At 34.7% G+C, this 14,366-nt stretch overlaps 1 protein-coding gene across 5 annotated transcripts in view; it reads right to left on the bottom strand.

Moving 5' to 3' along the window:
* The window catches only part of LOC111050043 (glutamate receptor ionotropic, NMDA 2B), a 345,263-nt gene that overhangs the window by 109,136 nt on the left and 221,761 nt on the right, over positions 1 to 14,366 (bottom strand). For all 5 annotated transcript variants that reach the window (XM_039429685.1, XM_039429686.1, XM_039429687.1 and 2 more), the window contains one exon: positions 9,562 to 9,700. In XM_039429685.1, the coding sequence (XP_039285619.1) occupies positions 9,562 to 9,700 (139 nt within the window). The remainder of the gene's footprint in view (positions 1 to 9,561; positions 9,701 to 14,366) is intronic.

Consider the following 14,366-nt stretch of genomic DNA (forward strand, 5'->3'; position numbering starts at 1 on the left):
AAGGAACTGTAATTGTTTGAAAAGGATCCTAGCTCTCTTTCATGAAAGTTTGAAAGCCTCCGCCTTGCTTTTAGCCACAAGTTGGTTGTTTTGCAGGTGAGTCGAAGATTCAAAGAAGAATCCAACTTTTCGACTCATTCCCAGTACACGCTCACTGTTGGCAGGGCCAGACATTCTCTCAAGAGTTTTCAGCACCACGTGATACCGAACAAAACTTCAATTTAAACTTTCAGTTTTGGCCTTTCCTAATGGAACGTGCTGTGGAAATGAAACTCTAGCTTGCACTGGGCATAACCTCGGAATCTCTAAGTAGCCTACCCATATCAAATGGATTCCAACTTGTAGATATAATTATTGAGTATATTTCATCATCATGTTCCTATTACAGCAACATTTTTCATCCTATAATCATATCATATGAGAACCGGTGATTCTAAATTAATAAATAAATTATAGTCCGCTCTCTAGAGAACGGATAATAAATAAATTATTAAATCGCTGAATACATCGTCTCCATCACTTGAAACATAGGGGCGGGAGAGTGTTTGTTATCGTGCAATAGTAAATAGTAAATTGACAATAGAATTATTTGGTTACAGTATGACCATTAAATCAAATTAAAAAATTTCCCCATCGATTCATATTATGCAGTGATGAATGAAATCATAGAATTCTTTCAGTTGTCTTGTGAAAGCTTTTGATGTTCTATTCATCTGAATATGAGCAACCAAGTCTTATATGTACTTGTCCAGTTGTGTCGCTTTGTCCCCAGGCTTGGGCTATTGAAACTATTCTTGGAATAATATGAATGATAGAATGAACAATATTTCAAATTAGCTTGATATTCACTTGAAATGTTTTAAACGTGATAAACTAAACGCTATTACATTTCATAATTGTAGAAGAATTAGAATGAATAAGTTCATAATAGTTTATTATAATTAAGTATAAATTTTAAATTATTATAATGGAGATTTTCAACTGAAATTGGAATGGAATATAGATCTCAGGTGCTGATGGTAATAAGTGATTCCATACCAGGATCTAAGTAAAACTCAATGCAATCACATTACAGAATTGAAGGACGATTAGAATGAATAAGTTTAATAGTGTTAATGATGATAATAATTGAAAACTCTAAAATTAATATAATAAATATTTTCAACTGAAATGGAATGGAATGGACGGACCTTAGTTGCTGATGATACTAAGTTATTCCATACCTGGATCTTGATAAATCTCAGTTAGAATTCAATGTGAAAAGTTGATATAGGAGTAATAATGGGCAAATTTTTCAGAGCACTGAGTGCAATTGAAGTTTTCAGTTGGCTGCTAATGCACTGACGTCCAGCTAGAAATCAGTCTGATGGAGAAAATAAGTCACAGCCTATCGATCAGCTTCAGCTTCCAGCTCATCAATTTTTCAAAAACTGCTCTCCACTCGAACTGAACAGAATCTGCGGAGAATAGCAGACCGTAAGAGTGATTCTCTTGAGTTTGAAATGGGTGAGCGTGTGAGTCATTCATATTCTTCACAGCCACAACCTGCGTGGCCAGTGACCAGGATTCAATTACCAGCCGCCAATGATCAATGGCGGTCATCTGCTGGTTCGATTTATCCCACACCGACAACCTACAATCTACACGCAGCTGGCAGAAATTTTCGACACTACAACTTGGGTTGGATTAATTTGAAACCAAGAAAAAGAAGACTAAGGCATTCAATGGAAAGATATTAACTACAATACCCTACTCATATTGTTTTGACATTATTGACTTAAAATAATTATTATTGAGTTTTTTCAATTGGATTAAAGCTCATAATCAGAGTTCTGTCGATTAGGTTCAACATTTTATCTTCTAATCTTCTATAATATTTCAATTTGATGTATTGTACCGCACTTATTTTGGAATCATGATTTTTCTATTGTTGATGAAGCCAACATAAAGTCTATCTTGTGCCATGGGTGGCAATAGGTTCGTGGGTAATTTATAAGATGATCAAGACTTCATATCAAGAGGGATACGAGCTCAGGACTAGGCAGTGCTAGCGAACTGAGGGGTGTGACGCCTTTTAGACCACTCCGTCGACATGACAGGTAAACTTTAATGAGAAACGCCTTTTTTCTTCCAAAATAATGGATAATAATATATTCCATCTGGAGTGGTAAAATAATTCTTCTTATACCACCCGAAAATTACCAGTAAATTCAGTAGAAAAAACAATTATAAAACATCATTCACTGAAATATATTATACTAACTCTTCGAAACAAGACTTGTTTATCTCGAGTGATCATATTCAAACTATATCCAAACGAAATTATATACTGAAGGTCCTATGATAGTCATAGGACCTTCAGTATATAATTTCCTGTCATGAACACGTTAGATGAATAATGAATGGGAATAATATGAGTATTGATCAATCATTTTTGAAGTGGGTTTTTCAAATTTTATTCTGATCTATGATTGAGGAATCGTCTAAAATCGTAAGAGGAATGAGTAATAATCATTATTCTGATCCAGGAATATTGGAAGTTCACTAGAACAGATCAATCGATTTGAAATTAAATTGTAAGTAAAATCGGAATGCGTTTGAAGACCCAGAAATCTGTATCTCCGGATCTCTGAAAGTCAAAGTAATGAGTAACTGCACAAAATTTCTGTTCTTTAATTATTATAATTGGCGATTGAGACATCTTACTTACTTGTCACTTCAACTTCCATTATATATGATTAATTTTCAAAGTAATTCTCATACTCAAAATGATTGGGAGAAGAGGAACTTAATAATTTCATACTTCCAATTTCTCTCTTGTCGATAACAATAAACGTGATTCACAATGAGAATTTGCAAAATACATAAATATTACAAGCTGGATATCTTGAACCTGAAAGGAATGAATTGGCACTTTTCAGAGAATGGTGGAAGTGTAACAAGCACTCTTCTACAATGAAAAGAATGTGTATTGAAGATGTGATAGAACGATTCATCTTTTCTACGTTTCGCACCTGTCATTTTATGAGCTTTTGTCGCGCAGGTGATTTATGGAAAGCAAAGTGTTTCGCTGTTCTCTTGAAATCTCCAAAGCATCCTGCGTCCGATTCCGAAAATACAGAAGATTTGTTGTGTTGTAGAAATGAGAATTGGATATATTTTATGAATATATTGGAGGAATGACTGAGAGTTTCATATCATTTCATAACAGTATAATGTGATATTGGATTTTAGATGAATTATTGTGAAATAACATTCATTTTTGAAGTCGTGTACGTTATTATCTATAATTGAGTATATGATAATTAGCAAGTATATGAGTATATCGCCCCTTGGAAAACTGTAGGCTCATGCCTCATCCTTTTTCCGATCTCTCACAGACTCTTCTCAGCGAACTCGGAAAAGTCTCTTTCATGAGAGAAAATTACGCTTCCTTTTAGCGATCTCATTAATGTGTGGTAATGAAGAGCCATATGGAGACTAGAGCAAGAGAGAATAGCAAGAGAGTGAGCATATCGCTCCCAGGTGTAATAAATTTTTAGTAGAAGGCAATTAGTGATGAGTGAAGTGAAGTGTAGACGCGGAAGGAAACGTCCTTGGAAAGTAGGGCCCATCTCAACCCTCACCAGGGCCCATCTCTTGCGGTGTTTGTGGTTTCCGCGGTGGCGGAAGCTGCTCACTACTCAGTCGCATCCCTTTGTTGGCCGGGATGAAAGGCGCATTTTAATTTTGTATAACGTCATCTCAGAACGTGGCCTTCCACCTCTACCCACTTCCAGCCTTTTCCTCTATCAACAGGAAAGCTCATTGGCGTATTTCGCTCGAAATATTCCTACTTTGTCTGCCTAGCTATCGATTTGTTTAACTCAAGAGATGTGATTGTTGAATTGGAAAGTGTTTTTATTTTGTGTTCTCTTATTCCCAGTTTCTTATTTGGAAAGGAAATTCACTGTGAAATGATTATCATTTGAATCTTATTCAAAGTAACCATTCGTCTCAGAGATTTGATTCCTTTTTTGTTTCCTATTTAATCAAAAGAAGAGGAGTTTCTCTTCTCAGATAATGATTCTATCTGAATGGTTACCCAAATCCTCTGAGAGCAGATCTTTCCTATCTCTTGATTTGGAATGGAAAAGTATATTTTTGAAAGATTTTCTCGCAATTGAATCCGTGATAATTTCCAGTATCATTAAAAATCCGAATAGATGATTCCATACTATCATTGTTTGAGCTCTATATTACTTCTTGAACTGATGAGGCAAAATTACCAAACACGATATAAAATATTGATCATCCTGATTATCAAATCTTACGAAGGATTTATCACTACGAATACTAGTACATGATAGCAATCCAAGTATGATGTACTGTATATCCATGCTGTTCATTTAGTACATCTTTAAGAAAAGGGAAATTGAACTCACAAATATGACTATGATGCATCAGACAGAAATTAATTATTCTCGTATAAGAAGTGACTTAATTAGAAATTATTGTGTACTTCAGGCTCTAGGAACCTGGTTTATCATGTTTAGTGATATTAATTATGAAAATCTCGAAATAGGAGAAAAATCTAAATCAAATTACTTTACGAACTACATAGACTCTTATTGAGCTTCCAAGCTCACCCGAAAACTATGATTGAATCTTGTAATCATCGACTGAAATAGGTTTTGACCTCAATTGAGTAATTATTGTGATAATTGTATTATTTTGATGATGAAACAATACATTATAGAGGTAGCAAACTAGAGATGCCAGGTCTACTGAAGTGAAAGCTTTGATAACATTTATGATTTAGAAAACCCGCAATTGATATTCTCTCATATATTTTGTTTTGGATCGGACCACATTTGAAATATTCATCAGGAAGTGCAGGCTATACTTCACAAACAACTGAACTCTCATCATTTTGAGTGCTTTCTGTAGTTGTCTGAGACTACAAACTGTTGGCCCAAATGGCACTCACACCCTACTCATAGAACTAGTTTTGTTTGGTGGACTCATTATTCATGATCATGCAACTTCCTCTAGTTTTACACCACCAAATTTCCAACTCACAAAGTTTTCAGAATTTTTATCGAGAATATATAATAGCTTATCACTATATTGTATTGAGAGACTAGAATCGCGGTGTGGTTTGATGGATCGACTCTACTTTATTATTTGATAATAATTTATTTGATGTATGGTTTTTTGTTTGGGGTTGTGTTATAATAAAAGTTACAGAGAATAAAAATGGGTTTCTGTTCTCTTCGAATTGTTATTCAATTCAGAAAGGCCATTTTGTGGAAATAACGTGCACCTAATGGGTTCCTTAACGGAATTAATTTTAGGTTATTGGGATGAACTCACCCAGTCCGTCACGGATAGCTATTTTCTACGGTAGAGCATTATTTTTTCCATCAGCACATAGACCCATAACATTTGAAATATCACAGTTTTATATGAGGATATAGTTAGTTATTTGTGAACTTTCACAGCCGATCTTGGAATTTATAGCAAACAATTCACTACAACACACTTTACTAACGTATAACGAGAGAGTAAAGGAGAAGTACGAGGACTACTCAATTCGGAAGGTTTTAAGCCTTCCAGTGAAGTGAATCATAAGATAATCTCTCATACAAGTTTGCCTATATTCTGATGTATGAAAAATAATATTTTTAACGAGAGCTTCCAACTGGTTGACGAGTTTGATCCCACTAACAAAACAGTTATTGATTTTATAAGCCTAATCATCATCCTTAATCATACGTAATTGAACATTTCTCATTTGTATGATTCATTGGGAATCTCTCAGATTGATGTAATATGGATATAGTGAAGTCCACGTTATAATAGCAGTGGAGAAAGATAGGAGAAAAACGTTTCCGATCCTCTGTCTTGTCAAGGCCTTCTATATACGGTAACTGATACAGGTTTATTGATGTAATATTAACGGTTCATTCTCGTTCAAAATAATCAATTATATTTTATCAAGCGAGAAATCATATTTTTCAATAATTTCTTAATGAATTTTCATAATCAAGATACGATATTTCGTTTATTAATTATTAATTCTACATGTTAAAAGACGATCTGGCAACATAGTAGAGCGAGAAAGAGATAGCGCTATCCGCTTTGTTGAATGATAGACAAGGATAGTAATACCGTTGCTAATCAATCTCTGCCATTATAACGTGGACCTCACTATAGACTATAGTTGACCACTAACTGCCTACGTCTCCTGTGTCGAAATTAGGATTGCTGAAGTAAAATCAAAATACTATTCATACTGTGATGGAATAAAACGAATTAAATTATGATTTTCCAACTACACAAGCCACAAACTGAGGATTAGAATCGACCAAGGTACCTAGAATAGAATGTATTCTAGGTACTGTCACGATATCCTTCTTTCTAAGGAACTAAAATTGACAAATAAATTTTAGGAAATCAAATTATAGAAAATAGAAATATTTCTATCATGAGAAGCTGTTGTAAACAATACAAGACCTAGCTAATATAACTACTGTTATTATCTCACCTTATGTTTATAATGTTTCACTATGTATCTTTTCTTGTATGTCATTTATATATAATAATGAATTTATTGTGCAATCTTTTCCATATAAAATTATTGTTATGAGTAGGAATATTATTGGAAAACTAACCTCATTTAGTCAACATGTTTTTAAATATGTCAAAGGGGCACAGCCTCATAAATTATTTACCTGTCAATAAGACGAGAAGAATGTTCTCTATTTTTTATGTTTGAATTTATAAAATATCTTGAAGATGTTGAATAAGAAAATATTGATAGACAACATGCAATAAAATAAATAAATTAAAGTAGTGTTTACTCACCGGTGTATAGTAGTTGAATTGTTGTTATAAGCAGACAATCACCTGTCAAGCGCTTATCTTTGTACCGTTATTATCAAAATTAGCCTCTCTTGCTATTGCTTTATTTTCTTTCGTAGAATTAAAATTTATTTATTGTAATTATTTTTTATTTCCTCGCACTTCACATCACTGTATCACATGGCTTGTGCCAATGTTATCGTAGGTCAGTGATTCTTGTAATCACCACGTGAGTGTGATGTCTGTCTGATAAGGGAGAAGCTAGCTTCATACGGTATGTTCTAGTGATAAGAGGTTCGACTTTTGTTTGTATTAAAAAATATCCCGGTTTCGGATTTATGTAAATTACTGATTTTGAATCACTACTTCTGGGAACTACTTTCTTTATTTGCAAACGTCATTGTGACGAAAGCCATTTTGAATTATTTCAACCTATCAGAAGCCCAGATTTAATTATTCAAGGGTGTATGAACTTAAGTATCTTGAAAAATAACCACTTCCGAGATGATCATCTAGCGGTAGACAACCATGGTTGAATGTTCCCCGTTTAACTGTTTTTAAATGTTAAAGTAAATGTCCCATATAATTGTAAATCAGCACCAAATACCGTCTCTTATATATTTTCTGATTAATTACGGAGTGAAGTGAAAAATAAAAATTTAAAACGTCACCGAACTTAGCCGCCGACACTCTGCCTGTGCCACAACGTGAGCGATCCACATCCGAGGTCCAGTTAATTTTCATCCGAAGACATCGAGTGAGTAATTTCATTTCATCATTTTGTATTGGGCCCAATGCACAGTGAAGTGCATCGATAAAATATAACAAAGCGCTAACGACGAATTATTTGAAACTGAGAGTCTCCGACAATACATGAAATTTGTATTAATTGTAATCTCATTTCTTGCTTTCCACGCCAGCCCCCTGAGTCTCAATCGCTCAAGGCTAGTAATTAACTTATTTTTCAAATCTCTCCAATCCAATATCTGGACTTTGTTCAATCAAATATCCTGCTAAAAACTTAAATATAGTAACTCTTCAAATTATCATCACAGTGTTGAATGTGTTGTACACATTAGACAGTGATTTTTTGTATAAAGTGTGGATTTTTTGTGCGCATTATATTTGCAGTTTATTATCAACTTATAGCAATTCATTTTATCCTGTGTTTGGCAAACTCACAAGGTATAGTTATAAGACGAGCAAAGGTCTCCCTGAACTATATTCTTGGCTGCGGGGGTCAGCCGGAAGTGTTGAGCTTATTGATATATTCGCAAACGCCACGTTACACCACATTCCATCATTTGTGATTGGATATTATCCTTATATATTTTTTGAGTTCTATGAGGACGGTTTAATCGAGTTGAAAGGAGAGAATAACTACCTCCCAGACCGATTACTCCGGAATCATTCCACTCTTCCACCGTATTGGCCTTCCTGCTCCCGGGCGAAGGTGAACCTCAAACAACGTGGAGACCATTACAAGAGGTCACCCCCCAGGAAGTCCATTACAGTACATTGGAATCGACCTTCTTTTTTAAATTGAATATGTATTATTTCTCATAGGCTACTGCACATCACACAGTTTCAGTCAATAACCAGGAAAGCTGAGCGTTCTGGTAGTGGATTTTACCATCCATACAGGTATGATTAGATTATGAAATTCTAAGGCCGGTTACAGAGCTCGACCAATCGTCAGTGCATATGTACCATCCTTTCCATACGCATCGATGAATCAGATTTACACATTCAGAGCTCGACCGACCGTCAGTGCGTATGCACCATCCTGACCATACATCAGTTTTTCTGACTCACAAAATGGACGCCTTTACAGATTGTTTAATTGCAGCTTATTATCTTCGTAAACGAAAGATTAAAAGACGTAGATATCAAGTTCACTCAATAGTCGCCCAAAGAGCATTTCAGGGGGAATTTAGTACCATTATATACAACTATCATTGCTTGGTGATGAAGATACATTTTTAACTACCTCAGAATGTCAATCAGAAATTTTGATGAGTTATTTCGAGCTTGTATCACCATTGGGAATACTTGCAGTCACTTTAAGCTACGGATCAAATAAATTTTGATAATATCAATAATATATGATTTCTCCAATAAAAATTTAGAAATGATTGGAGAAAAACTCTGAATTCAAATATGACACTATTAATTGAATTCATTCATTATGCTATTCAATCCAATATCAGCTGATTGTCGGGAAGAGGTGTCAGCACATTGGTTATGTTGCGATCGGGCTACTGATCAGTACAGCTCTGAAAGCTTCTATTTGTTTGAATAACGCGTCAGTCGACCGATGGAACGGATGCGCACGAGCTCGACCGATTGTTTTCGTACGCAGTATAAAACGCATGGTCCTGACCGTGATCATGCGTGCCGTCAGTCCTGCTCTGTACGGATACATGGAATATCTATGGGAAAGACAAGAGCGATTGACGTACGCACTGACGGTCGGTCAAGCTCTGTAACCGGCCTTAGGGAATCATATGAAATGAATTGTTATGAAAATTCAAGATTCCCAGACCACCGATTGATACAACCAGCAATAGCTTGATAGCTCTTGATTCATTGGTAATAAATAACCAATATAATTCATTCCGTTGGAACTTGAATATTTAATCTAAATCAGTACCGTATTGATTTTTTGAGAAAAAATTGTTCAGTGAAACAGAACAGTGATGAATAATTGCTCACCTCCTCCCAAATTAGTTGCTTGCTGACTCCAGGCCTCAAATTCATTATTTTCAGTTCAGCTGCTTTTAGAACGCCATCAGCTGTGAACTCAACGTTCGGTTTGCCTTCGCTGCCTTCAACACTGACGTTCCTCAAGTACCTGCAACAGAATAATTCATTGTTCATTCATCAGTTGTAATCATACATGATTGTAAGCTATTCCAATTTCAACAATCAGTGAGCTCCTAATTTTAATTTCATCAATTATCAAGAAATTTTATCGGAGAGATCAGTTAATACAAGATTATGATATTTATGTGAGTAATGTTCATTAGAACAATGTCCATTGAATACCAAAATTCTTCAAATAATTTGACTCAATTATTGAGGGTCTGAGAAAAAATAACACTCTATAACCTAACAGAGTAAATGAGCATTTTAACAGCTATAAAAAGATGGGGAGAGATCCTGAAAATTTTATTGCAGACATCAAGCTTTTCCCTTCTTACTTACAATTGAATCACTGATATTGATCACCCTGTAGGCTTTTCCGGCACATCTCATGAAGATCTACTCTTTGCTACTGAACAAACCTTGCACTTTGAGAGACGTTTATTTATTACTAGCAGCAGGTAACCCGTGCTCCGCAAGGGTCTAATTAAGAACTTCACCTACTGAAATCTTGAAGAAATTAAAATAGGCTTAAAATCATCCTCGGTTAATTCAGAATCGATATGCAAAATGTCAGGTTAATCGATTGAGTAGTTGATACGTGGTGATGCGTCATTTGTGAATTTCTAGCCAATTCTTTCCTTTATAATATAATTATTATGTTGCTTTGGCATGTGATCTGTATATGTCCTGTAACATCTTATCAGTATCATTGATACATAGACTGCCAGCATTTGTATCAAAACTACTGTATCGAAACATGAGCTTCCTGTATCGAAACCCATATTGCTACCAGTGTCTATGAATTTCTCTATGAGCTTCCTGTATACAATCACATTTTACAACAAAGTATGCCACATGAAATTGTATGTCCCATGAATGAAATTCGAACATCAGGCCTAATTCTGAAAGATCTAGAAGGAAAATTTAAATTTGGGCTTTCAGGTGCACGAGATTGATATTTTTAGAATCTATGTGCAAAATTTGGAGATCTAAATCATTCCCGTTTTTCCGGTATGCAATTCACAAGTTGCCATGTTTTTATGCGAACAAACACAACCCTACTCTCTCTTATTATATAGATATCACGTGATTGTCATGTAACTCCGCTTCCTATCCTAATACTGTTTCCCATATAAATATGATCTTAAATTCTATGATACGTTGCCTTTTGCAGAAACTCTTTAAGGTTATTGAAAAATAGAATTGTCCATAAAACAGTGGAGCAGAACATTATACCAATTTAAGCTTATTGTGAATGCAATTCTACAAGTAATGCAATTGTAGAGAGTTGATAAAAATATGAATGACTTAAGCTGAATCCAATTTTGATTGAATGAATCAAATTATAATATGGACACAATCATGTCCTATATACTCGGGAAGAACTCGAAGAAGGATGATTATGAGCGAATTTATATCCAGGTTCAGCAATGAGAGAGACAGTACCTATATGGAGGATTAATGATTAAGGTTATGTTTCAATGGAAGAGTGCTTGAATATGAATTAGCTTCATCGAGCGTTTACTCATTTCACGAAGCCCAACTCCACAATGATGATAGCAGTTTAAGGTGAGGCAATGTGAACGTGACGCCCTGACGAGTGACGCCAGTGAGTTGATGAGTTTGTGGCTTCCCTCCGATGATGACGCATCTAATGTGAAATTTGTGAACTGAACACTGTGTCCCAACGCCACTGTATCAACACATATCAGAGCAACTCAGCAGAGAGGCTGAGAGACGAATATTGAATAGCTCTCAATTTGTGGGGTTGGGCTCTCACACAAGTGGATGACTAATATCTGTTCAACAGGCAGCAGTTCTGTGATGGAAGGTTTTAGAGCAGAGATAACTCGCTCTAAAGAGGAAAGCAATCTAGAACAATAATGTGATGGAGAGAAAAGGGTAATATTCACATCATTATTTAGTAAGTAGGCTACTCCATTTCATTAAACGCACGTGCCGAATGAAGAGAGATAGAAATTCTCACTCAAATGTACAAGTATTTTCTCAAGAGATATGGAAATTCTCACTCAAATGCACAAGTGTTTCTCAAAATTCTTTGTTTTTTATGATTTGCTATACGAAAATATCGAGTATTACAAAAGAATAAATTAAATAATGTCGTTTCCCAATAGCTAGTTTCAAGTATTTTCAAACGATGTACCGTTAGGAATACGCTAAAACAAGTTCAATAGCCTAGCTGAAATCCTACTCATGTATCATGATGTAATAATTGCTTGAAATTACAACAGCTCTCATGTTGTAGGCTGTGCATGCATCAATAAACAATATACTCTCAATATTGTTATTGAGATGCAATCAATAACTTGTTGACTTGAATATTCATGCATGTCTCTGCATCAAGGACTGAAGTCTAATAAACTGATTTCGATACACTCATACAAGTTGATGACAGATGATGCAATGAGGGAGCATTATCCAATGTGCCGGTTCAACAATGGAATAATTAATAAACTATCTCTCACAATACTAATTACAAAAGCTCCAAGTTGAATTTCGGGCTGTCATGATCAAGAGTTGCACTTCAAACCAACCGTATCAGTTTCAAATGCTGCTTACCTGTTCGATATAGTACAATTCTCAGGTAGATAAGATCAGTTTCAACGTGTTCTCCATTACCTCCACAAGTAGAAAATAGATTTGATAATATTTTATACTATAAATTATATAGTATCAACTATCAGTATTTAAATGATCACATAATTCATATTTTATAAGTTCCAAAATGCATACGTAATGAAGAAACTTGATTGTCTACATTTCATGCTACTTATTCAAACATACACGAAATAATAGACTGAATAAAATTTATTGTGATTTGTGAAGCTGAGTGATTCAGTTTTGTGGTGATTCCCAAATTAATTTCGATCTAAATGAGCGGAATTCAGTATTTTCAATAATAATCATCTGGATTTTTTAATAGCCTAGTACCATACCTGATATATTACGTGAATTTTCATGTGAAACTGTCTCTAATATGATAGAATATAATATAATCAATTGATGACTTCAATATGAATCAATTTTCCCCGAATCTTCATAATATATGATATCACCAAGTAACTTTGATCATTAAAAATGTGTCAATATGATTAACATTATCCAATAATGAGACTATTTTGAGGATTTGGAGTAGTTTATACTGTACTAAGCTAGCTCGTAGCTTAAACTAGCCCATGGCAATAAGCAAGGCAGAGTGCTCCATGAAATAGGGGTTACGACACAATGACAGGAACTATTGGACTGCAGCCATCATGTCGTCAACACCCCGCCACTATAGCTTCAGCGATAAAATGGCAGCAAAAATGGCGTGTAGGTGACATAAACGTGTGAACTTTACTTGGCGACCGGCGTCGGAAGTAATTCCACAAGTTTCAACTCAAATGCAAGGCTGGACAAGAGGGTGTGAGGCGGCTAAGAATCAAGACCTACATTACCTGGATGAGTTATGAGAATTGTTCGTTGTTTTTATTGGCTCCAAGTCGATAAAAGCCGGAGTCGATTTTAAAGCTCTTCTGCAGTTAACATTAAAGCCAAGGATGAGGGTTCTAGAGTTCTCAACGTTCCTAGAGTTCTAGGGTTCTATCATAGCAGCTATAATTATCCAGCTATTAGTGAAGATTCTCTGGAGAAAGACAATGAGAACGTAATTTACCCATATTATATTTAATTCATAATGCACAATACGTCACTAGAATCAATCGTCGCTATATACGCTGAGCCAAAGGATTTTAAAATCTTATTACAGATTTATTTCCCAATTACAGGTTCCATTTCCCAATTTCAATCATTTTTGTAATAACTTATACTGGAAAAATGAATCAACTTACTAAAAAAATTATATTTTGAGAATATTTTTCTACTTGATAAAAATATCATTGATTTATTGCCAAATTTTTCCAAAAAAATTAAACCTCAGGCCCTCAAATCTCGAAAAATACGTAGGTAATAATAGGAACCATTTCTCAGAATTTTCTGAACTAAATCGAATAACTTTGAAAAATGTCACCAGTAGAACGTTACTAGGAAGCAGAATGGCGGCTTCGTGTATATGTAGTCAACGGACAATTTATATTTATTCACTGATCATCAAATCACGAAGGATGAAGCGTGATTTTTAGAACTTCTAAAAAACCTGGAAATACATTAATGAACTACTCGACTTGAAAAAAAATTCAAAATCAATAAATCTAGATGCTACTACTCTTAATAAATATTTCGCTGGTGTTGGAGAATCGTTCGCTAAAAAGATAACCGATAATACAGACAATATAGAGATTCCCAAGTCAATAGCAAATCCTAATGTAAAAAGTATCTTCCTCATTCCCACAAACGATTATGAAATAGAGTTATTAATAGATCAACTCAAGAATAAATTTACACCAGGTGTTGATAACTTTACAGGACCTTTCCTCAAAAAAATATCACCCTCTATAACCTCACCTTTAGTTCATATATTTAACAAATGTTTGAGTGAAGGATATTTCCCTAAAAAATTCAAAGAAGCTAAAATTATACCATTACCAAAAACTGGAGACCTTGGAAACCCGGATAGTTACAGACCGATTAGTTTAATGAGTAATATTTCTAAAATACTAGAAAAAATTTTGAAAATCAGATTAATGAGTTCC

This window comes from Nilaparvata lugens, chromosome 5 (assembly GCF_014356525.2).
Source record: "Nilaparvata lugens isolate BPH chromosome 5, ASM1435652v1, whole genome shotgun sequence".
Lineage (NCBI taxonomy): Eukaryota > Metazoa > Arthropoda > Insecta > Hemiptera > Delphacidae > Nilaparvata > Nilaparvata lugens.